This window comes from Peromyscus californicus, unplaced genomic scaffold, assembly GCF_007827085.1.
Source record: "Peromyscus californicus insignis strain IS unplaced genomic scaffold, ASM782708v3 Scaffold_4__1_contigs__length_199733344, whole genome shotgun sequence".
Classification (NCBI taxonomy): Eukaryota; Metazoa; Chordata; class Mammalia; order Rodentia; family Cricetidae; genus Peromyscus; species Peromyscus californicus.
This window is the reverse complement of record NW_026294562.1, coordinates 46,014,794-46,041,111: the sequence shown is the minus strand read 5'-3', so window position 1 is coordinate 46,041,111 and position 26,318 is coordinate 46,014,794. Positions and strand designations below refer to the sequence as shown.

Below are 26,318 nucleotides of genomic sequence, written 5' to 3'. Positions count from 1 at the left end.
TAATTACCATTTAAATGGCCTTGAAATCATAGTGAAACTAAGCTGACTGTGTTAGGGCCTGCAGCTCTCAACTTAACACTTCAGTGATTTGGCCTGAGACTCCAAAGCTTCCTCTCCATCCCTGGAACAGTCTAGCTGCCCTCCCACCTGATGCTCCATCTATCTTCCTTGGAACACCATTCCCCCAGATACCTGCAACTCTCACTCCCTCTCCTGACTCAAGAGGGAAAAGGATCTCATGTCTTGTTTAAGGATAAGATTATATTGATCTTGGGTAATTGAACATTAGTAAAACCCAGGTTTTAACTCTTTCTATTATTAAAATTCCAATAGTATATACAAGAAAAGTATAATTGTATCACACATAGTTTAAGTGTGTTTTTTATTTGAGCATTTCTTTCTTCAGATATCTGTAGTAAAAGCTTTGTATTCAGACATTTCAGAGTCTGTTAGTTGACCCCATTCAGTGGGAGTGGAAGGCTAGGATTGGAAAGAGTTAGGTCAAAGGTCTCTATGAAGCCACTGGTGAGGAATTTTACTTCCACATGGAGTTCTGGGAACCTATGGAAGGTGCAGATACTCATGATAGAATCGCAGAGATGCATGTATTCATCAGAGCATCCTAGGATTTCAAAAGCTAACTGACTTTGGGACCCTCTGTCCAGAGGTTTCTAGGGCTGGAGAAGGGCTGTCCTGCCAAAATTGGGGAAATCCTAGAGCCTCAGAAAGCAACTGTTACATGTGATGACTTCTGTTTCTTTAATCTTTGGTTTCTCCAGGAAGTCCTCAACAAAGTATTCCCCAAATACAGCCATTAGGAATCAAAATCAGCATATCGCTTTTCTTTATTTTATTTTATTACATTTTCATCTCTTTTCGATGAAAAAAGGTTGGTTTCTATTCTCAAATATTAGTTGGGGTTCCTTTGCACTCCACTCGGAAGCACACCTAAACTGATTTCATGAAAACTGGATTCATTTCCTTAGCCCAGGGATGTTGTTTTTTGATTCTCTTCCCTTGTGCTTATACCAGACTGTGGAGATTGGTTCAGTTATGGAAAAGGAGCTCACTCATGGGTCCAGTCCAGCTTCCCTCCCTGTTAGAGCCTCAAGTGTGAGCTGCAAGTCCTGCCCCTCACCAAGGATGGTAGAAGATGTATGCTATCTCCCTAAAAACGGCTGTGGTTAGAACTAAGAGCTGGGGTGCAGGGGTGTTCAACCTCTCCATGAGGAGTTCAGCTCATTATAATGCCGAGAGCACTTCTTAGGGGAGTGTGAGTAATAAATCCTCCAGGCCACAAATGATTGCTGTATGTATACTTGCAGATAGCAGGGAAGGACATTCTCTTGTTAATAACTTGGCATTTTAGCAGAGCTTTCTGATAACTAGACAAGCCATGGTTTTGGCAATAGAGGGCACTACCAACTTGAAAACAGGTTGAGAGTAGCTTTGCCTTACCAGGAGTACACAGAGCATTCCTGCCAGAAATTTACTAATGACCCAGGTTCCCCTTGTGTGTTAAAGATAGTGCAGGTTAGAGTACTTAATATAATAACAGTTGTGACATATGTCAGAAAACACACCAAACTTTTTTTAAAGGTAGCACAATTTACATATTATTTATTTCACTTATTTTCTTTATGTTTAATTTCTTAAAATACTAACTTCTCAATGGTACAACCTTTGTAGTGCTACAGCAAAGAAGTGTAATGATTATTGTAAAATCCAGAGTCTAGGATGCAGCTAAGTTGGAGGCAAAGAGGGAAAAAAGAACATTGGACTAAAACATAATGCCTTCTCCAAGAAATATACCTGAAAGGAACAGTTATACCAAATTGCAGTTATTTTGCCACATTTTGTGTGTGAAAATTGCAGAATGATGATTGCTCTGTTGCCAATCACTTTTGTGTGACCATGCTGTTTTAAATATATACTGAGAGCTTTGGGCTTTCTTCCATTTCCCCGAGCAAGGAATGCTAGTGCAGAATCTCCACTGTAAGATGCTGGGTATTTTTTATTTGAAGGCTTCCAGCGTCTATTTTCAATGCCAACCTCTTATCACAGAGCAGTGAAGGTTCTCTAAGATATGTGCTATGTGTAGAGTTGTGGTTCACCCCCTCCTCCAATTTATTTGTCTTTTATAAGCTAGCATATCAGCTCCCACGGGGCAAGAAATATTACTGAATATGTGTGTGTGTGTGTGTGTGTGTGTGTGTGTGTGTGTGTGTGTGTGTGTGCGTGTGCATACCTGAGTGTGCGTGTTTATAGCATGAATGCAGGAGGCGTGTTGCCTGAACCTGTGTGCAGAGGTGTGGGCCTAGCCGCTGGCAGAAGGAAACCCATTCTCCCTCCCCAGAGCAGTTCATGCTCCTGTGCTCAGTGTCCAGTCTGCTCCTTACCCCGCTTTCCTTGTGTTCTCTCTGGTGCTCTCCATAAAGGGAAAGGAAGACTATGAGTTATGACCTAGAGCAGAAAGACAAAGAAGGTGTCTCTGCCAACTCTCAGGTCTGCCCTAAAGCCTAGAGCATTTCCTAACCTAGGCTGTCAAGTCCCTGTGGGAAGCTGTTAATTCACCTTTCAGTCTTGTTATTCAGTAGATGAATATTGCAACAGCACCTCACGTGATAGTTCATCAGGTAGCCTGGAATGCACTAGCCCAGGCTGCCTCACGACTGGTTCCCTAACAACCTTCCATGTGCAGTGAGCTAACGCCCCAGCTTCAGGTTTTTGTTTTGCAATATGTATTCATACACAAAACCATATTAATATAAAGACATTATCTGCACCAAGCATACATCCAAGAATGAAAACATAGTCAATAGTTTGCACCTGCCTACCTACTTACATACTGACTTTTTTTTTTTAAAGAAAAGAGTTCTGTATCTAGAAGTACTGTTCTTTCATATCACTACAGTGTGTCTTTTAAAGTCATTTTTGAGCCAACCAATTTCTGAGTGCATTATACATCCAGAACGGCTCAGGGATAAATGTAGCATATTTTTTAAAAAAATGCAGCATAGATCATTTGAGCATTTGCAGAGAAAAAATGTCCACATCCCAGACAGGAAAAATGAATTAAAGATGAGTTGCTGCGTCATTTTGAAAGGTTATCCTCTCCAGTTACTGGAGAAGAAAATAAAAGGTGAAATTGAACTTCGTCTTCTCAGAAATCTGCAGTGCTGAGACACAGGACTCCACTGCAGCCTGACACAGGCGTACACACTGTGGGCTTTGGGAGGCCCTGGGGTGGGGTGCTGATAGAGTGTGTGTCTTTTTCAGCTGTCTTTCCAGAAAGTTAGTAAAACAGTTACATTTTTAACCATTCTAGAGCAAGGAAGGTTTTGGTTGTTTTTTTGTTTTGAGTTAGAGCATAACTAGATAGTCTAGGCTGGCCCACATCTTACTCTGTAGCTAAGGTTGGCCCCAAACTACAATGTTGCTGCATCTGTCTCCCAAGTATTGAGATTACAGTCATTCGCTGCTATAACCAGCAGTAGTTACTTTTGAATAGTGCTACACCTAAGTCGAAACAGACCTTTCCTGCAAGTAAGTAGTGCAGCCTAGTCCTCAGCACTGTGTCACTGTCCCGGGGTCTCTCCAGTTCTTGGAACTTCGCTCACATTGTAGCAGGTGATGAAGTTCCTCTTGTCTGTTCTTGATTAAGATGGCTTTGGCTATTTGGAATCACACTATTTTGCTGAGTTTGAGAGGAATATAGCTTATACATACGAATTTTAAAATAAAAATGGTATTATTTTAGAACTTACATTTTGGTTCCAATACTTTAATTTTAGCATCTTTTCATGGCAGTAATTATGTGGAAATTAAAATGTTTTCAGGATAATGATTTTACTTATTGGGGGGGGGGCGGGGAATGATACCTTAAAAGAAGTCAGTCATTATAAACAATTTCTGTCCTTTATCTGCCTCTCGGTGTGATGGTAGTATTTTTATATAATCAGAATGAATATTAACAATGTATTCTAGGAACATAATTTCTGTAATTTCAGATTCATTTTGTAAACGATTTACAACTAGTTCAAACAGAAAAAGTAGTAGCTAATGTAAACTAAGTCTACGTGCATGCTAAATGTTTAATAGGTACCAGATTTATCGGTAGCTCTTTTGTGAATTTGACTGAAGATTGAGCACCTTACAGCTTGCTTTTTATTGTTGGGGTATGGTGGCCAGATATCTCCCCTCCAGTTACTATCTGCTTCTGAACTAGAAGGAAATGTAGAAATTGAGACCCACCCAGGGGAGCCCTATTGGGAATTGAAGTGAATCAGAGAGAGGGAGCCGCTTACTGTTTCTTAGCAGAAGTCTAGCTAGGAAATAGTATTTTTGACAGTAAAGCAGGAGCAGCAGGCACCAGACAACAGCTCATTAGCTGTCCTGTATTACAGGATCCTCCTCTCGGATCAGGCCGTGGCTCTGAGCTGCTTCTGTTGGTGCCTTGTGTGCAGGCCTCTGCCTAGTCTGGACACTGCCTGTGTGTGAGAACAGAAAGCCATCCTGGCAGTGCACACAACTGCCTTGTGTGCCTTGTGCCTGGCCAGCATCCAGACTCTCCGTTCCTACTCTCCTAGTGCTCGGCATAAACCAAAACTTTGAGGCAATCTCACCCACTTGCCTTCTCTGGGGGCATCTGGGATTTAACGGTTTAATGGACAAGTCAATAGCTCCCAAGAGGATTTGTATGTATTGTGCCTTAGGGATTCCTTCTTTGATCTGTTCTCCAGGTTCCTTCCTTTTGTTGTATTTTTGTGGTGTTCTGTTGTTGTTTTAGACAGTCTTTTTACGTAGTGGATACTGGCCTTATTTTATTATTCCCTTAATTCGGAAATGGTCCTTTCTTCCTCACCCTGCTTAGTTCTGAGATTGCAGAAATGTACCATCATGCGATTGCGCGCTTGCTTGCTCTCTCGCTCTCTCTCTCTCTCTCTCTCTCTCTCTCTCTCTCTCTCTCGCGCTCTCTCTCTCTCTCTCTCTCTCTCTCTCTCTCTCTCTCTCTCTCTCTCACGCACACACACACACACACACACACACACACACACACACACACACAGTATTTTAACTATTTGTATCTGAGTATCTGCTGATCTGCCACACATTGTGTGTTATAGTACTGTGCTTAGGTAGATACTGAATTTTTACATATAGCACTCAATAGATGATAGTACAAATAACAGAAGAAAATTCATCTCTACGTAGTCAATACTGACATAAAAGGGAACCAGTGACAATCCAAGTATTGTCCTTTCAAGAACATGTTGTTATGGTTCCTTTCAGTGCTTTTCTGAATTTACATTTTAAAGATAACTATCTGTATCTGAATACACTCTTTAATGTTACCTTTACCAGTCTATTTCTCACCCATTGTAGTTTATTCCATGTTAGTACATACTCTGACTTCAAGCATCTCCTGCTAATTCTTCTTTTGGGTGACCATGCCGACTTCTCCCTACCCATGAGAGCATCACTCTAGGACATTATGCACAGCCCTGCAGAGCTAGATAGCTAGTCTGTGCCGTGACTTTGAAAGCACATCACTCTGTGAGTAAGTGAAGCAAGAACTTTGTGCCTGGCACCTGGAGTTAAAGAAAAATAATATGCTAGTTTGTGAGGCTTAGCCTCACTTTACATTGTTTTTTTTAAGTATTCTTTATTAGAATCAGCAAGCAGGAAGCAAAAGACACCAGTAAAATGAGTCAGATGTATGAGAGGAATATGGCCTAGAGAACATTAGGAGCCATGGGGATTTGACCTTAAATTTTCAAATTTTAATTCACAGTTTGTGCCCCATATTTAAAAAATGGCAAAGCATTAAAGGAGATCATCCACTCAAGGGTAAGGGAGTAAAGTACTCTAAATGTTACCCAGAGTATGGGATGAGTTTAAGTATCTCCAGAGGCTGGCTTTGACCTACATGTACTCTATCCTCAGTTACCCTGAGCAGAGCTACCGCAGGGTGGAGAACACGTGATCCCGAGCCAGTGGAGAATTCTTTTGCTAGATAATGCATTCTGAGAGATGAGCTGGTGAGGGCAATTACATACAACTAGTTTAAGTCACATGAGACCCTGACAGTCTTTGGAAGCTAGAGCAAAGGTATAGGTACAGATGTTGTGAATATGTATCACCTGCAACTCCCTTGTTTCCTTGAAGGTTTGTCTTTAAGAGTTGGGTTTCTCAAGAGCAGGAGCTATCCCTGCCATCAAATGCCACCTTCTATACCAATTTCCACTGTCACATGAACATTTTCACAGTCCTGTGAAAATCAAGTTGTTAGTGAGATTCCAGCAACAAAAAAATTATAGTAATTATGGACTGAGAACCGGTAATTCTTACATATTGTGAGTGGGTGTCCTCTGGTGCCTAGAACATTGTCTAGTAGTTTTCCACCATGCTATTTTTAACTGAGGCTTTTTATAATACAGTGGCACCAATTAATATTTTTTCCACTTCCTGGTGTCTGGCCATCATAACTATCATATTGGGAAACATTATCAAAGACACAAGTGTGATGATTCTATGTTCCATTAATGCAAACGAATCCTGCTAATATATACTGCTGATAGAGTACAGAGATTGTACTGGAATGTGGACTTGTGTTAACAGTGCCTGTTGAATGACTTCTGTATAAAGACTGGTATGCGAGAGAGAGGAGAATACAAAGTTTGAGGTGAAATATTTTCTGTTGTTCTTTGAATCATTGAAATGTCTACTTGAATACTAACACAATTAAACCTTTATGTTTTGATTTCCATACAAGTGTACATCAGAGTTCTGGAAACTCTTAATAACTCTTGAAAAAGAATTCCCAAATTTTCCTTACCTGCTCTTTACAGACCACTACCTCATCTCTTACCCACCATAAGCAGAACAGTTTCCTCTTCTCTCAGTTGATTGGTGACTTTAGAGTGGCATGCTGTCAAGTCTCCAGACTGCCTGGGTAGACTGTTGACTAGTAATAGTCCAGCCTTTGTAAAATCATCTACACGTTCATAAGTATTCTTTTGCCTTTTATTAGAAGTATGTTTGATAAAATTTTCAGTCTTTGTGACATGAAACATTTTAATTATAAATGTCTTTGCATATCTGTGTGTATGGCATGCATGTATATGCCTGTTCTCAGATTTATTTCCTATGCCTGTGGAAACCAGAGGTTGATGTGTTGAGTCTCCATCAGTTGTTGTCTACTTTGTTTCCCGAGGCAGAGACTCTTGCTGAACCTGAAGGACAAAGATTCATCTAGTCTAGCTCTCCAGATTGCCCCATTTCCACCTCCCAGTCCCTGGAATTCCTGGCAAGCCAACCCCCACCCCCACCCCTGCTCCATCTTAAAGTTTTGTGTGTGTACACATACTTGTATTTGGAGGGAGGGTGAGATGGACTAAAGATTATCTCATTGACCTAGAATACCCCAAGTAGGCCAAGCTAGCCATACCTGACTTCACCTTCCTAGCCCTGGAGTTGACACCACCACTCCCAACTCTTCTTTTAATGGCTTCTGGGGATTGACTTGGGTCTTCTGTGAGCAAGGTAAGCACTGTACTGACTGAACTATTGCCCTAGCCTGGATTTTAAATACTTTTAATAATTCTTATGACAGTAATTGTGTAGCCTGGTTTGAAATTCAGCTTAAGATAATACTAGGGGATAGATAAAAGGATATCACCAGAGCTGTTTAGCTGAGAGGAAGCAAGCAGCAAGGACAGAACCATGTCAGTTGGCTCTGGCTACTAAATACTGTCACTCATTTTTGAGTCTGTTACCAGTTGTGCACAGGTTTTTACAAATAATATATAATACATTTGAAGATTGTTAGTTTATGTGTATGTGTGTCTTGTCTGCATGTATGTCTGTGCACCATGTGCATGTCTGATTGACTGAGAAGGCCAGAAGAAGGCACCAGATTTCCTGGAACTGAAATAACAGATGGTTGTGAGCTCCCTGGGTCCTCTGGAAGACTGGACATTGTTCTTAACCACTGAGCCATCTGTCCAGTCCCTGCACAGGTTTTAATTGTAACTTGTAATAAAGTTTTGTCTTTGCTGCTCATGTTGATCAGCCATTCCGTCAACTCATTGAAAGGTGTTAACATTGTTCATGTTGCACATGTGAGTTAAAATTTTGCCAAAGGATTTACTGTCCACATTTTTTATAGTTGATTTGTTCCCCACCCCTCCCCAGTATACCTTCCTACAATTTTAACAGCAAAAATCACATCACAATGGAAACATTCAAGTACTTTTCAAACTGCTCTTCAAACTTGGTTTGGCCTTGAAGGGATTAAACATCTGTCTTTATGGAACTCAGCCATGTGGGCTACTTCTCATCACCTTGTCTTGGCACACAGATGCAGAGAGGCCAGAATATTTGTAATGTGTGCCTGTGTTTGGAAGATAGTGTCCACCATCTTTATTGTTCCATTCTAGAAATGGTTTGCATCACATAACTGAGAAGCTTGTTGGCTCACAATATTTTGTGATAACTTTCCTTCCCATTATTAGCTGCTATCAGGAGTCATCGTGTTGGATAGTAGAATCTGTACATCCTCTAACTGGGGATACTCCACTTCTGCTTTTCCCACTGGATCCTGGCTAGCACCATGGCTGTCAAACAACTAAGGGTGCCATTGCTGTTCCACACACTGAGTAGGACAAAATTTAATACTTTTCTCATTTGAAGATTAAACACATAGATTTTTTTTTCTTAAATTGCTTTTTCCTGCTCAGCATGGATGTAGTTATTGGCCTCCTACCAAAGTTTAAGTGTAGACCACTAGGAGAATATTAAAAAATACCATGTCACAGAGCTGGGTGTGTTGATGGATGCCTTTCATCCCAGCACTTGGGAAGCAGAGGGAGGCGGGTCTATGTGTTGGAGGCCAGCCTTGTCTGTGTAGTGAACTTTCGGGTAGCTAAAGCTATAGTTAGACCCTGTGTCAAACAAACAAACAAAAAATTTTAAAAGCATGTCATAGAACATAATTGAGAATCTCCAAGGGTGTGATGTCTCTGATGTTTGCTCAAGCGCCCCTGCTGATTGCTGTGGGATATCTTTCTGTATGCTATGAATATGTGTTACTCCCATTGACTAATAAATAAAGCTGCATTGGCCTATGGAAGGGCAGGATGAAGCCAGGCAGGAAAATCTAAGAGAGAGCCAGGAAGCAGAAAGTCAGAGACAGAAAGAGAGACAGCAGCTGCTGCGTAAGGAACAGCAGGATGTCAGCAGACCGGTAATGTCACAGCCACGTGGCAAGTTATAATGGGTTGAGTTAAGTTATAACAGCTAGCTAGCAAGAAGCCTGAGCCATAGGCCATCCAGTTCATAATTAATATAAGCCTCTGTGTGTTTACCTAGGACCAAGCAGCTGCAGGACATGGGTGGGAGAGATTCGTCCTGACAGTGGGGCCGGGCAGGACCAGAGAAACTTACTGCTACAGCTGATGCTGATGCTTTGCTGAATATCAGTATCTACACAGATCACTGGCTGTTGTTAACTGGAAAGTCCCTTTCAGTGGCATGGCTTGAAGCCTAATTGGTTGCAATTCTTGTGAGCTTGAAGAGCCCCTACCAGTGGTAGATTTCACCAGTTGGACTTCAGGGAGACATTAGTCTTCTCTACTATTTCTGCCTCATTCTTTTGGACTCTGGGTTGCTGTTGGGATGTGGATGGGTTGGTATTTAGCATTTAGTCATTGATGATACAATATCTGTTAGTTTTTTTTTAACAAAATCAAAATTATGCCCTTATAGCAGCCTGCCTCATTTTGTTTTTTTGTTTTTTGTTTTTGAGTAGGACCAGGATTCCCAGGATCACTCAGTAAAAGCTCAGGGTCCTGCCTCATTAGGTGTCTTCCATGCCTGTGCATGTCATTGGTTAGCATTTTACCGTGGCTTATGCTTTAATGCATAGTCCTAAGAATAGGGCTTCTCAGCTAATGTTGAACTCAATTAGCAATTTATAAAAGTCAATTCATGGCATGGAAAGATTGTGAGACTAGCTCCAAATGGCGCCAGCAGCCTAGCAGGGCCCCCATTTCTGGGTCAGGAATATTTCCTTCTGTCTAGTGCTGGCCACTCTATCATCTTATCTTCAGTCTTGTTAGATCACAGTTCTGGACAAATAGATCAGAAAGGAAGACATTTCAATTCTGTTGTAAAAATACATTCTTTAAAATCTAGCACTAACATTGTGCTTGAATACAGGAAGTGATAAACAGTCCGTGACCTAAGGTATTTTACGGCATGGTTGCAGTCTGTACAGACAAACATGAACAATGAGATAGCAGGATGTTCCTTTCTGAAACTTTGAATATATTGACATTTTCTCTTCATTAAAAAATTATCTCTATATAATTCATCTATCCTACATCTTATGTTCATGAATGGGAAATTAAAAGGAAGAATGTTTTTATAGAATGAAAATTAACCTAAGTAAATGGTTGGGAATTCCTGTCTTTATGTATACAATTTTAAACATCATACTCACCTAATAATGCTCCCTCTTTACTCCATATTCTTTTTTTTTTTCCCTTCTGAGTCTTCTGTCTTAGGTCAAAATAAATTTATTTGTTGCATTCTCTGTGTGAATTTTCTAAAAGTGACTGGCTTAATACATGTATACTTCCTATATACACTAAGATATAATACTTCCTTTATACAATATAGTTCCTGTAACCATGTTGGTGGTATAGGAAGATTGGTATTTCCTTCCACCAAGCCAAAGGAATTTTAAAGATTTAAACTGTGTGTAAATTGTACCCATGGGAACTGGAGAAGGGAGAGAAGTATTCCTATGAACTGACCTTTACACTCTGTACTTACAGGCACAGAGCGGGTTAGGGAAAGGGTATCAAGTCCTGCGGAGAAAGTTCCATATAGGTCTCTTGCAGTGAGGGTGAAAATGTCTCCAGAAATCTGTGGTAGACAGACAGCACAGTAGAAAGGAAGTGGGAGCTAAATTGCCCTGTAAACTTTTCAAAAGTAAAAATAAAGCTAGAAACACGTGATGTTGTCATTAGATCAGATCTAGTTTGTTGTACTTCATGCCCAGGGCTATATCACCAACATTTTAGCTTTCCATGGAAGCTCATAGACTTGAAGGAGAAAAGCACATGTGGAAATGTGTGCAGTATCACATACCAAAGACTTCATGAGCATCTATCTGGGGTCTTCAATAAAGTTTGGACTAGTCGGAGGCTTTGTGTATTTATGAATGCTATCACTGAGCTTTGGGCTTTTCTATCAAGAAGAAAAACCTTTTTTGTCACTGTAAGTCAAGAAGCTTCAGTTAAAGCATAAGTCTTAACTAAAGTAGTCACCAGTGGCACTGTAATTATGTAACTTACAAATGAGAATTGAACATAATAACAGGCACACATGCACACACAACACAAAAACAGAAAATACCTCCTGGCAAGAGTCAGGCCCAAGATTCTGGAGAGTGCATAAGCTTCCTTATCACACAAAGAAGACAAAAATTGTACCAGCCCTGCAGGAGAGTTGGGCACTTGGATGGGGGTTAAGCAAGTAATCTGAAACTAGTCAGCTTGTATACAACATTGTTGTTGTTGTTGTTGTTATTATTATTATTATTATTATTATTACAAACAATTATGTCTTCTCCCATTATTCTTGACTTAGCATAATATATAAACAGCCCCTGATCCTCTTGTAATGTGAAGTATTGCTAGGTCTTAGAGTTTATTAAAAGAAGTAATGCATCTGGTTTTGTTGTTGTTGTTTTGTGGTTGGGGGATGTTCATATAAAATCTCTGAATTTTATATGTTGATGGTCTAACATTGTAGCACAAGTGTTTGTGCAGGCTGTGGTCTCCCTTCTAAGTTTCCTGTCCCCCAGCCTAAGTCTTTCATGAGTAGGTTGATAAGTCCCAGTTTGTTGCTGTACAGATACTTACAGCTCCTACCTGTTTTCTGGTGTCCCACAAGTTTAGCATCTGCCCCAGTTTTTCATTTTTAATGAAGCATCCATTAAACTTGCTTGCAGGTTTTCCTGGCACACATTCCATGGTCCTATGATGTCTAATGTCCTAGGGTCTCCACTGAGTATATTCATAGCTTCATATAGGGGTCTTTTGGAGTCTCCTTATTAGGAGTCCAGTTCTGCAAACACTGCCTTGCTTCAGCAGTTTCCTGGAACCTTGGCACAAGCATCCATAACTCTCTCACTCCTGCAACTTGCATGCCTGCAAAACAAGAGCCAATTGGATAACTGCCCAATTCCGAGGCTGGCCATAGTCTGGGCTCCTTGGACCACAACTTCACTGTATTCTGTGTGCCTCTGTGGCTGAGACGGAGAAGTGCTTTCCTAGGCACTGCTTTCCAGCAGGCTCTATCTTCTTAGGCATTCTCCTTTCCAAATGAATTTGCATTATGAGACCCTGGGCAAAGGGGTGTCTTGTCCTCAGAGAACCTTCCTCCTTTCCCAGTGCCAAGTCCAAGCTTAAATACAGTCCCTTTCTGAAACCTTAATCATAACATTACCTAACCAGATTCACATTCCTTTCTCCTAATAATGCACACTTCCCCCTTGTCTTGGCTCTTTCTCACTGCAGATCTGCCTAAATGCAGTACCCAGTTACCTTACAGACTTTGTTACCCTCTGAAACCTCATAACTGGGCTTTTAATGTCTGCGTCTATCGGCATTCAGATCTTCCACCTTCCCATCAGAATGACCCATTGAGCTCTGTTTGGAATATTCTAGGGCTTCTCTGGTATACATAGGTCCAAATTCTTGCACATTTTCCCACAAACAAGTCCAACAAGACCTAAGAGCCATGTGATCAAGTGAAGAAATGCCAGGACTTAGCTTTGGCCTCCTGTTGGCTCCCCAATTCATGCATTCTCCGGATGAATTTTGATGCGATCTCTAGAGCACAGTGTATAGGTGAGAGTGGGCAATGACCAAAGGTGCCATTGCAGGGGAAACCACTCTCACACCCTGAGAGTAGACAGTGACCCGAGACACCATGGTGCTAGTCCGCATGTTAAGGCAGACTTGATACATTGTTTCCTAGTCTCTGGAACAGACAGCTTTCCTGGGAGGCATTTTCCTGTCCAAGTGAAGGTTGGGCTTATCTGGATTAACTCTCAAGGAAAGGTACAATAGTGTGTCCTGTTCTTTGCTGGAAAACCTCTGGTGAGATAGTAATCGTTTGATGTTTTGAGCAGTTTAGGATGCTGTGTTGTTAGTCAAGGTTAAATGTTCTTTCCTTAGTACATCTTTTAACACAGCCTTGCCCTATCCTCTCCCTTCATTTGATATTTTAAGAAATGACATTTATTAATCCAATCAAATTATGAAGTTTAACCATTACAGATTTTTTAAAAGCTTATAATTTTTAAGAAATGACTAGGTTTGAAATATTTCTTCAAGTATACATTTTTTAAATCACACTAGTGTAATAAAAGTTATTTTCTGATCCATCAGTAAATAAACCTTTCAGCTAGTGTACCACTCAGGTGTCACAGTATAAATGAAGCTGGTGTTCTGTTCTCTGTAGAAGTGTCTAGTAACTTTGATCAGTTGATTCTTAACTGATCTTTTTGAAATTTGGATTCTTAGAGTGACAAGTTGTATAACTCATTCACTTTAGAAATCATGCTCCGGTGAGGTGGGAATTTTCTTCCTTCCCATTGCTGCTCAGATTCGTTGCTCTTCTGAGGAGGGCGGGGGTGTGTGTCACTGAGTTTCTTTCCTGTGTTCACTAATGAGACAGTTTCTTGTTCTTCCAGCCATTGGGTCTGTGTTCTAAAATGACTTTTTCTTTGCCCAGATCTGAGAGAGTGAGCCTTTCACTTTGAATTCTCCCAGTTTCTTAACTGAAACCACAGTGGCCATAGTTCCCGTGGAACATTATAGAAATATTCTAGCCCCTCTACAGGGCTCTGGGATGCTTGCGTGGGGTGGGGGTTCAGTAGGGTTTTATTGTTTGTGTCTGGTTTTGTTTGTTTTGTTTTTTAATGGGGGAGGCTTTGTTCAAGAGAATATGCTTTATCTATTTTTTCTTTCTGCTGTCAAGCAAAATAATATCCCAAGCCAATAACAATGAACTCGGCTAGCTAATAAGATTTTAGGAGCCACAGACATTACAGTGGCTGGAGTGATTAGTTCTTTTTTTTTTTTTTTTCTCTCCCTGAACCTAATATCAGGAAATGAACCACATGTTGTATGTGATCTTGGAAGTGACAAGGGCTAGCTCCTAAAGCAGCACTGACCTCTGCCAAAGCAGAGGGTTGTTCGTTGTGTACGAGCATTCCCACTCTGCTGTGGGGTTGGTCACTGGTCCCTGTTTGTTTTCACAGTGTGATCCACCAACTAGTGCTGTAGTCCTGTCAACAAACTGAAGAGAAAAATAAGTTCTGTGGTCAAACCAAGTTGGGAAGGCTGTAGTATCTCCAAGCCTTGAGCCCTGAATTTGCAAAAGCGTTACTTCAGTGGAGTTTTGATGTTTTGCGTCACAGATATCTGTGCTCAGCTTCCCATGGCCATAAATAGCACTCTCCTCATTTCAGAATATATTTGTCAGATAGTTGTTAAGATTTAAGTAATTAGTGTTCCACAAATATTCTTTGAAAGCAACTATATAGCCATAGCCTAATTATTTTGACTTTTAATGAATGTACGTATCTTTAAGAGTTTCCCTTTCTATTTTCTTTATTGCTGTGGCTTTGTATAAACTCTGAATGTAGTGTTCACAGTGCATATACTGTAGTGTGACATTCCATCAGGAACAGAAAGGTAATAGGAGTATAGTGTCGTCAACTTCCACCCTAAGGCCTGAGGTCGAGATTCTTCTCTCCTGGAATCTTATAATTGCATCAGATGGCATGCTCTTGGAAACCTCTGTGTGTTCATTATTCAGTGCTGTAGCAGGGGTCTGACCTGTGTCTTCAGTACCCATATGAGAATGATAGAGCCACACAAAACAGGCAAAGGATAATCAAAGAACTAAAGAGAAGTACATGGACAATTATACTGTAGGGTGGAAAAAGTAAAAGAATATTTTAAATGGAAAAAAGTCAGATAAGCAAGTACAGGCTACATGGTGGCAAAGTCGAAAGTAAGAGGATTGCCCCTGAAAGGCAGCATCCTGATACTCATTGATTGCTTTGAGAAGTACCAAATTCAGTGTTAAAAATGAAAATCTAGTGTTAGAGGAAGACATTTAACAATGTGTTAATATGTTAATTTGTAAAGTAATTTCATCTGATATTTTCTTGTCAGAACATTTTATATAACATATAACGTAAATTATCCACTCTCCCAGTCCTTAGTGCATTGACTGACATGTGAGAGACCAATGTGTATTGAAAAAAGTAATTGTTAATGGTAGTTTTTAAATCCCCTAAGATCTCCTAACCATTCTAATCCTTGGAGCAGACATCTTACTTCCATCTCTTTTTCTGATGGTCCGATAGCAAATTGTTCCCGTTGTAGGTGACAGTGCTAGACTTGAGGAAGGCTGAGTGACCTTCCCGAGCACAAGGCTGTATTTGAAAGAGTTATGGTGGAAAGCTAGTTTGATCTCAGAGTATTCTTTCTTTTTCTACTGTTGATCCCTGAACTGTTTTCAGAGACTCCATAGTCTCCATCTAATACCAAGGTTAAGAAGGACATCATTGCTGCAGAAGGATTTGACACAGGGGGTCTATAATCTTCACTGGAGACTTCAATAGTATTCGGCTGAGCCAATAGTTGAATCAGAAGCATGGAGAGGTGGTTCTATGTGAATGAGCCATTCATGGCATGACCCTAGCCAGCAGTGGCTCTGTGTGACTTTACCCTCTCTGTCATTGGCCTAGTACTACTCATAGAAAGATGCCGAGGCAGTTGTGTGTACAGCTGTGGAGTCAGAAGGCAAAGACTGATAATGAGTTTTCTTCAGGCTGTTTGCAAATGTCGAGCCTTCAAAGATCCTGTAGAAGTGAGCTTCCAGAATGGTTCACGTTTGAGCCAAATGAGACTTGAATGCCTTGTCTGACATCACAGGAGCTCATATACATGCATGTGCCGTGCTTCATAGTGTTGGTCTTAGGTTTCCTTTCCTTTGGCCTTTGAGTTCACTGGTAGCTTTAGGTATAAGCCTCTTCACCACCACCTGCTCCCCAACCCCAATGGATTCTGTAATTGAAACTTTAGAGCAGCAGAGCTATCAGTATTCCAGGCTAACATCGTGGGAGACTAGGGGATCTGGAACAGGTTTAGAAGATGTTTAGCAGCCTGAACAAGGTCATCCTCAGCTGACACCAAGTGGAAGTGGGTTGTAGCATAAGCTGTTATTATACTCTGTTTCCTTTGAACAGAAAACCCAAACCAACCAAGAAGTCACTAGGATATTTTCTGTTTGCAGTTTTGTTCCAGTTTTTTGGTTTTTGGTTTTTTTCATTTATTTTGTTTTGTTTTGTTTTTTATAACTCAAGTGCCAGAGGAAATAAGCAACAAGGGGACAGAATGAAGTACGTGTAAGCCTCAGTTGAGAACTGAGGACTCTGGCTGATTGAGGTTCCTGCTATTTGTGATTCAGAGTACCTGTTCGTAGTGGGTGTCCCTTCAAACAGAGCTCAGTATTCGTGTCTAACGGCTTTTGGCAAACGCAAACGTTACCTTTTGATTTTCTTCTTCTGGAGTGTAGGAACTAGAATAGCCTGAAGCTCTCTTGAGCGGTTAACAACGTTTTGAAACTTGTTCCAGCATTAACTATGAGACCGTTTTTATTTAATCTGAATACTTGCCTTCAGTGCATAGAGTGAGACCTACCGTAGTCAGGCTTGAGTTCTACTTTCCCTCTGCAGACAAGGCCAGAGAATGTCAGCACATAAGATTTACCTGAACTACATTGGTGCGTCTTGTGGTTTCCCTGTGGTCTTCTCTAGAATTCTGCCAGAGGTACTGAAAGTACACTGCTTCTCACAGTGTGCTTCTCAAACTTGCCACTAGCTTGTTGAGAATCTGAAAGCTAGCTTGCAACTTTAAACGTTTCTACTCAGTGTGATCAACTCTATCTTTTTTGTTTGTTTGTTTGTTTGTTTGTTTTTTTGAGACAGGGTTTCTCTGTGTAGTTTTGGAGCCTGTCCTGGATCTCCCTCTGTAGACCAGGCTGGCCTCGAACTCATAAGAGATTCACCTGGCTCTGCCTCCTGAGTGCTGGGATTAAAGGCATGTGCTACCACCACCTGGCTTTAACTCTATCTTAAAATGAGAGATTGGATTTTACATTTTGTTTACATGATTAATGAACTCACTCACTTTGCTTTTGTGTTCAAAATAGAGAAATCAATTCTAATTTAACATTATTATATTATTAGAAGTGACTTTCTTTTTTGTAATGGCCTTTTAAAATTAATAATTGTTTAATTTAGTATCATTACTTAGAACTTTTTACTACTATTTCACATTTGATTGGGCAAATATAAAGGTTCTAATTTATCTTCCTACTCTAATATAATAAAAATATTTCTATGTTGAGAATATTTTTATAAAAATAATGAGGATTGAATTGACAATGGGACATCTACATTAACAATTTTTAATTCTATGCCTATTTTGTAAAATGCCATCATACTTTTAAATAACTTTGAGAACTTTAGTTCCAAACTTTTACATAAATGCAACTTATACTTTATTGTATTTGAATCATTTCCCAAAGCAGCAAGGATAGAATTCTGAGCTTGGGAGGTAATAAAATTGTCTTAGAAATTCTATTCTGCATGAAGGCAGCATGATGATTGGTGTGTGTGGAGGTGATATTCTTTTATAGATACTGCAGAGTGACTTCTGAGTTGTGGATTCACGATGGTGACAAATCTCGGCTTTCCAGATAGAGATTTGTTTAAATGAATGTGTGTTTGCAGTGGAGAGAAGGGAACATTTTTATCCATTGACCTTTTGTTCACATTCCTCCTCCGATGCTACATGCTTCATCGTCTCCATCCGGCAGACGCCTCTCTTCTCTTTGGTACCTCATTTGGCCTCTCAGTCAGTCCATATTGCATTTCCTTGCTCCTGTACAGATTTCATTCGGTTGTTGGTTAAAATAGTAAATCCTTGTTTTACTGAGAGCTGTGCCCACAGAGGGACAGTGTTGGGGTTGGAGAGATTGCTCAGCAATTGAAAGCACTTGCTGCTCTTGCAGAGGACCTACAGAATGGCTCCTAGCTGCCTGTAACTCCAGTGCCATGGGATTCAGCACCCTCTTCTAGCCTCTGTGAGCAGCAGGCATGCATATGATAACAACTGACATACATGCAGTCAAAACACCCATACACATAATACAAAATAAACATAATTTTTTTAAAAAGAGGGACAGTATCCTAATCCCCTAAGGTTTATGTATTATGGTACATTTACAGTCATCCTCTTCATGTATAGAGGAGATCTCTGTTGACTTGGTCCAATTGTCTCTCCTTATGGACAAGGAAAATTAGTTTTAAAAAGGCAAAAGTAGTTTCTGCTGTAGGTAGAAGTGGTTGTGTGGCTAAAGCCAGAACCAGAAGTTAGCTCTTTTGATTTGTAGCACTGTTTAATTTCCACTCTTCTTGGATCCTTGTTTTCACCCAATGGGCAAGTATTTATTGAACTTCTACTAAGCATCAGCACCTTGGTAAACTGTGATACTACAATGCTGAGCCTGTCTATAAACTTTATGTTATGGGGGAAAGATACTAACACTCCTATACTAACTATACTACACTATAATTCTGATGAAATGGGTAAGGATAGAATATTGCCTTGAAACTATGGCTTGTAGGTGCTCACATTGTATTTATATATATATATATATATATATATATATATATATATATATATATATATATATACACTTTTAAATGCAGTTAAATATTTACTGTATGTTCATTCTGTGCTGAGCCCCAAAGAAATGAGAACTTTATGGTCACAGCTTCTTCCTTCATTGTGCAGTCTAGAAGTGAGATAAGTTAAGACATAATAACCAGCATAGAACAAAATGTTGAAGGTCTGTGGTTCAGAGTACACAAAAATCACATTTTTGGGAGAGGAATATCATAATGGCCATCCTGTAAGTGATGACATATGGCACAACTCCTGAGCAGAAACTCTTTCAAAAAGCTTTAGAAATGAGTAAGACAGGCCTTCTGGATAGAAAGATGAGCCTCGGAAATAACTATGATGAGATAGGCCCCACCTCGGACAGAATTCAGGTGCAAGAATCCAGGCTGACAAGGGTGCTGGTAGTTAAGAAGGCAGATTGCCTAAACTGGGATTATACAAATAGTGAAACTTCAAGGATCTGTTTCCACAGTTGAAAACAGACTGGAGCAAGACTTTTCAGGGAATAGATCCAATTGTCTTGGTCAGAGCAGAACTAGTAACAAAGGGGATTTAGGTCTCAAATATGTTGAACTTCCTAAAACCTTAAGTCAAAATTAGCTATTATTATTGAAAAGAGGCCCTTCCTGCTTGAAGTCTGAGAGTCAGACAGGGCACAACATGGATTGCACTTACTTACATTGTTTATTCGTAATACTAGATGAAAGGAATAATTCTCCATGATATAATCATGATAGCCATTCACTAACATTGTTTAGAATTTTTTTATACAGAATCAGAATTGTTTCAATAATTATCAGCCAGCTGCCTCCAATTTCCAAATTAATTATTATATTAGTGTGTGTTTGAAACTTGTGCCTATATGTCACATTTGGTGAAGTCTAATTTGATTAGTGTTATTAAACAATAGTGTTTTCTGGCTACTTTGAAGATAAATGAAATCTTATTAATAAAATGTAAACTATTGTTATTTTAATATTGTTGAAAAATTAAATGTCTTTTTTTTCTCGCTAAGTATACTATATTGAAAATAGCAAAGCTTTACTTGATTGCTAAGAAATGGAATGGGTTCCTCAACTTGATAATGTAGAGATAGCAGATACAAATATTTTGTAACATGGGGTATGCCAGACTGGAAGAAGAATTAACTGCAGATAAATCATTACACTGTTCTCTTGGTGGTGGTATGGGCCATCTGAACGTGAACTGCAGGGACACTCTTAGTTGAAGACCTTCTGTTGATAGAGATCCTCAGGGCGAAGACAACGTGTGTGATTATAACAAGTTTTCAGAGTAGAGGGGATAGTAACTAGCAGCTGTCTGGGGGGTTATGATAACCAGTTAACACACTGGCCTCTAGAGCAGGGCATCTCTGCTGCCATGGTGAAGAAGCTTTGCACCTGTTCCTTCTAATTAGCTTTAGCTTCAGATTTCCTCTAGAGAGGATGATTTGGGGCTGGCTTCTCACTAAGAAAAACAAACAAAAAAATGAAGACACATTATTATGACCACTTGAAAACCAGTTTGTGAAGATATCACTTGAATTGTATACAATATAAAGTGTGAATCAAAGACTTGGTAAAGCAATGTGGAGAGAATTCAAGCAGTTGCCTTTTTTTCCCTCCTTAAACAGGCTCATGCACAATTAGTCCGAGAGGTTGATGTGGAGAAGGTGTCTGCTTTTGAGAATCCATATGTAGATGCAATAAAGAGCTTGTGGAATGATCCTGGAATCCAGGAGTGCTATGATAGACGACGAGAATATCAGTTATCTGACTCCACCAAATAGTGAGTATCTGCACTCCAGGCCCTGAGAACCTGCCTGCTGCTTTTCATGGGAATGTGCTCTGTGATATTTGTTAACAATATAGTCTGTGCTGTGCATGTGGTAACCAAACCTAGGTGGTATAGATATTAAACTAATATTTAAGTGTCGATTTCCTAAGTGTCGGTTCAATTATAAGGTACCAAGGTCATATGGTGGAGAATATTTCTCTTTTCTGGAGAAAAGTCTCATGTAGCCCGGGTTGGCTTTGAACTCCCAGTACTCATATCTTCGACTCTGGAGTACTGTCATTACAAGTGTGTATCACTATGCCAATTAAGTATTCTAAGGCTCGGACTGCATGGTAGGCAAGGATTCTGCCATTTGAGCTACACCCGCAGTTCCAAGAGTATTTATTTCATTATGTTTTACTTAAAAAATAAAAGGAAGACCCTAGTGATCTCATTTTTTTTTTTATCACCCTGTTTTCTTTCTCAAATTGCAAGCCAGTGATCCACAAATCTATGCACCATTGTGTCTTGGTCAGAATCTTTTTTTTTTTTTTTTCGTCAACTTGACCAAGCCTGGGAACTTCAGCTGAGAAAATGCCTCCATCAGTTTGGCCTGTAGGTAAGCCTGTGAGGCATTTTCTTAATGAATGACTGATGTGGGAGGGCCTGGCCCACTGTGGGCAGTGCCGCCCCTGGGATGGTGGTTCTGGATACTCTAAGAAAGGGTAAACAGGCTTTGGGAGAGCAAACCAGTAAGCAGTGTTCCTCCATGGCCTTGCTGCACTTCTGCCCCCAAGTTCCTGCCCTGCTTGAATTTCCACTGTTCAGTGAGGGACTGTTACTGGATGTGTAAGATGAAATAACCCTTTCCCTCCCAAGTTACATTTGGCCATGGTCTTTATTATAGCAATAGAAAAGAAATGAAGACACATTGTGTCTTGAAATCTTGGAGTATATATTTTTTTTAATAAAAGTTGTGATCTTAGCTTTGGGCGACAGAACACTTGTATAGATTAGAAATTGCAAATAAAAATGTGTTCGATCATGACTTCCCAAAACATAAGACTTCCTAGTTTCTAATTCTCAGACCCTTATCTGCTTTCAAAGAACCATTATTGATGGATGGGTTTTCTTTTGCAGGAAAACTGTAAGTTTTAATTTTGCATGCATTCCAGAATTATTGTGTGAGCTGCCAAGTCAATCTCGTGTGTCCTGGGAAAGATTTGCATCCAAGAGAGATCTGTTAATTCTCTGTCTTCAGATGTGTATAACAGAAAAGTTCAGCATGGGACTAATGTAGAATCTTTGTATCTAGCGTTCTAGATAGCTAAGATTTGGGAAAAAAATGTTGGTTGTTGTTGTTTTGGATTTTTTTAGTTATCTAGTCAGATTTCTGTCTATATTAATTATGCACATCTGCCATTCCCCTCTTATTTTGGTTCTGGTTAGACACAGGAAAGGGTGGGAAACATTTTATAGCCTTAAGCCAGTCCCTATTATAGAGTGACCCAGTGGCTAAGAGTAGGCATCAGAGCAAAAGGAGGGGCCTGAGTGGCTGATTGATGCCCTTCAGTAATGCTTGGAAGGCCCAGGGGTTATGCATTCTTTTTACAGTGAAGTTACATTTCTGCCTTTCCAGGCATTTGCATAAGATAAATTATGCTTCAGATCAGCTATAGAAATGTTGCCTGAATAAATACTGTCATATCATCTGGTGGTTTGAATCATGTCATTCTAGACTGACAGCAGCATTCAGCTATCCTGTTTAACATGCACTCCAGTGTGTGCAGTCATCTGGCGTGTGCTGTTACTGCCTGTCCTTCCCTCCCGACCTTCTTCCACATCACCATTCAGGTTCTGGACCTTCCCACCTGCCCTGTCCCCCTCTTCTCCCTCTTCTTCATTCCCCTGGTGTAAGTTTCTGTGAGTTGAGTGCATAGATAGAAAACGTGCATTCATCTCTCGTCTATTCCAAATTCTGCCTCCTCTACCTTTGACCAGCTGTCTGTCTTTTACTTCCTGCCTCCTCTGTCCTTCTGTTTCCTTTGCCATTTCAGATTTCATCCGTCTCCCAGTGTTGCTGCTGTGTTTATCCACCCTCCCTGTTCTGTTCATTCTGTCTCCTCCTCCTGTTATTTACCCTCCACCCTCACTGTGATTCTCTGCTTCTCCCTCACTCCCGTCTGCCCCTCGTTTTGCTAACAAGATCCTGTTTCCAAGTAATGTTCTGTGATTCCTCCCTTCCCTCCTCTCTCCACTCTCCCTCCCTTTTCTAGTACTGGAGATTGAACCTAGAACCTTCTGCATGTGCTGCAAGCACTCTACCACTGAGCCCAAGCCAACCTCTCTTTATGCTTATTTTATATATTATCTTTTCCTCTTCCTACCTTTTATGCTTATTTTATATATTATCTTTTCCTCTTCCTACCTCTTTTTTTTGTTTTTGTTTTTTTTTTTTTGTTTTTTTTTTTGGTTTTTCGAGACAGGGTTTCTCTGTAGCTTTGGAGCCTGTCCTGGACTAGCTCTGTAGACCAGGCTGGCCTCGAACTCACAGAGATCCATCTGCCTCTACCTCCCGAGTGCTGGGATTACAGGCGTGCGCCACCACCGCCCGGCCTCCTCCTACCTCTTTTATTCTTTACTCATCATCTATAATTATGATTCTGCCTATAGAGAGACCTTGCTATCAGGGAGTCAGAACTCCAATATCTGATACTTATGTATCCATCAGGGTTTGCCCCCTGCCCTGGGGTAGATCACTGAAATGTTTCTTTTGCATGGAACTGTTGACTTCCATGGATATGCTCTTGAGACAGCCCCTATCATCTCTCATGATGTTCTCCGAGTGAGATTTGTGGATTTTGAGGCATGTACCCATTACTTAATGGTGAATTTGCGTAAAGTTTGTTGTAGGCCGAGAGCTGTCCTAGGCTGTTTCTTCACCTCAGAAAGCCACCACCTTAGAATTCTGCCAGCATGAACTGAGTCCAGCAAAGAAATTGACCTGCTGGTACTGATGTGGGGCCCCTGGCCCAAGCTGATTTAAGTTCCCTAACTGATTGTTCCTTATGTGTTCCTACTTTTCTGTCCTGGGGTTGGGGATAAGTTGATTTTCTAGGTTGCAGTTATGTGAGTGCAAATACCCAGTTACTTTAGACGATTTTTTGCTGAAATAATACAGAAATTATAACATCTTGAATACCCTTAGAGATTTTATTATGTATATCTTTGTAAGAAAAAGATAGTTTCCTATGTAGTTAATAACGGCATATAAATTATACCTAAAGCCAATAATAAGTTCATGTTCAGATTCCCTGGATTCTTCTAAAATTCGATTTAGATGTTAATTTTAGGAATACACGTTGCATCTGGTAGCTGTGTCTCTTAAGGCACTTCTACCCCAGTAGAGAGACCTGTTTTATATTTCACTGGCATGCTGAAAAGAGTGGCCTGGATTTCCTGATTGATTCTTGTACAATTTAGCTTGCTTCTTTCTCACAAGGATTTATTATACACCAGAAGTTAAGACTTAGATTCAAGGTGAGCAGTGTGGCTCGAATGCTTTTAAAGTGATGTTGTACTCTCACTCTGTCGGCTTTTCACTGAATCCTTTTATTTCAATTAGTAACTCTTGTTGATAAATAATCCCAGTAGGGTTTGTGATATAGTAGTTGTACTAATAGTTGTTATTGTTATTGTTGAGGCAGGTTCTGGCTGGCCTGGTACTTCCTATATAGATCAGGCTGGCCTCTAGCTCATAGAGATCTGCCTGCCTCTGCCTCTTGGGATTAAAGACATGTGCTACCATGCCCAGCCTTACACTGGCCTTCTTCTCTGAGGTAGCTTTTTTATTCAACTGGTGCTTTTGGTTACCATGAAATACATTTCCTACTGTAAAGCTGTGTGTTCTAATCTTTCATGTAAAATCAGTAATTTGCTGCATGTACTCAATAAGATGGTAACTATATCATTTATCATCTAAGCCAAGATACCTTGAGGAGGAATGAGTAGCTGCTATACTGAAAAGGCTTAAGGGTAGGCAGGATTGTGGCTACCAGCAGTGAAATGAAGCCTCAAGGGGTTAGTTGGTTTCCTTCTTTCCACTTCTCTGGAAGTCTCTATTTAAGGAGAGTGTAACCAGATGATTCCTGCCAGCTGTTTAAGGAAGGTGTGTAGACCCCTGGCTTGTTCTCACGCCTTTCTGGGTGTTGTAGGATTATTGTAGACAAGTGTGAGCAGCTGGGTGACCTGTGTGTTCTGGACACTTTACTTTTTTTTTTTTAAAAGCCAGGTAGTCTTTCCAACAGAGATACCACATTTCCCTGTGTCGTCCTCGTCTTTGTGTATGTTCCTGCTGGACCTTGCCTCTTTTTCCTTCAGATGCATCTCTGCTTTTGTCTTTGTATCGGCAGTTCTTCTGTTAAAAGTTTGTCAGTCTCAGATTTCTAACTATGTGAGAGTCAGGATCTGTCATAAACATTTGCTTAAATGCTGGGACTTAACCACTTTCCCTAGAATCCTGCTGGTTGTGAGACTCCATACAAGCCACCTGCCAAGAATACTGGAAGCAGAGGCGAAGCAGGACTCTTCTTTTTTCTATCTGATGGACTCATAGTCACCCTTGAAGACACAATTAGGAGTCACCCTTTCTGAGTGCCTGACCCAGTACCAAAGCTAGTCACCATGTCACCTGTCTTAGCGCTTTGTACATATTTCTGTGTGTTTCTCAGAATGCTCACCTCTATTTTCAGTACCCAACAGTGACTGCTTATGTTTGACAATCACAACTGATTGCTCCATGAAAGTACAAATGGGTAATTCTTACTTTCTTTTTTTTGTTTGTTTGTTTGTTTTTTGTTTTCTTCATATTTTTTTTTTTCGAGACAGGGTTTCTCTGTGTAGTTTTGGTGCCTGTGCTGGATCTCGCTCTGTAGACCAGGCTGGCCTCGAGCTCACAGAGATCTGCCTGACTCTGCCTCCCAAGTGCTGGAATTAAAGGCGTGCGCCACCACCGCCCGGCTGGTAATTTGTATTTTTAACGACTTTCATGCTAGACTCTCTTTCTCTTTTGCAGTTACTGATGGACTTGGAAATTCAGGGGCTGAAGACATATAAGCCTTTTTTTCCTTATTGTTTTTAAACTTCTCAGATCTCAAAGGTTCTGATCAAAGCAATAATAGCTCCTGTTTACTAGACACTTAGTCTGTTACACTCTGTGTTTGGTCATTTTGTGTATTATTCCATCTGATAATCAAAGCCTCAAACAGTGGTATTTCTTCTTATGCCTTATAAAGGAAAACCTGAGGTCTCGGGAAGACCAAGAAACCTGCTCAGGGTCACACTGTAGTAAATGGGAGGAACTGGAGTTGAAATCATATTTGCTTGTTCCAGAGCCTAAGCATTTAGCCATTGTGAAATACAGCTTCCCGGTGGGGGGTGAGGGGGCAGGTAGTAGATGGGAAGATGGATAGAAGACAGTGTGCAGCTAGGTGTTTGACATGTATACTTTATACCCTACTAGATAAATATCTTTGATTGGGTATTTTATAAATCACTTGATGTGATACATATTATTGATGTTTATTGGTGATGTCTCCAAGTTGTTTCACACTATAAGATTAAGAGGGAATAAATGGGCCAAGCTCACTAGAAAACAAACCCAGAGGATTTTGGTCATTATCATTAAAACATAATCGT

General features: G+C 40.3%; 1 protein-coding gene across 1 annotated transcript in view; it reads left to right on the top strand.

Annotated features, from left to right (window-relative positions):
- Positions 1-26,318, top strand: part of LOC128124428 (guanine nucleotide-binding protein G(q) subunit alpha) — a 248,542-nt gene that overhangs the window by 160,236 nt on the left and 61,988 nt on the right. The window contains exon 3 of the mRNA XM_052760671.1: positions 20,479-20,633. Coding sequence (XP_052616631.1) covers positions 20,479-20,633 — 155 coding nt within the window. The remainder of the gene's footprint in view (positions 1-20,478; positions 20,634-26,318) is intronic.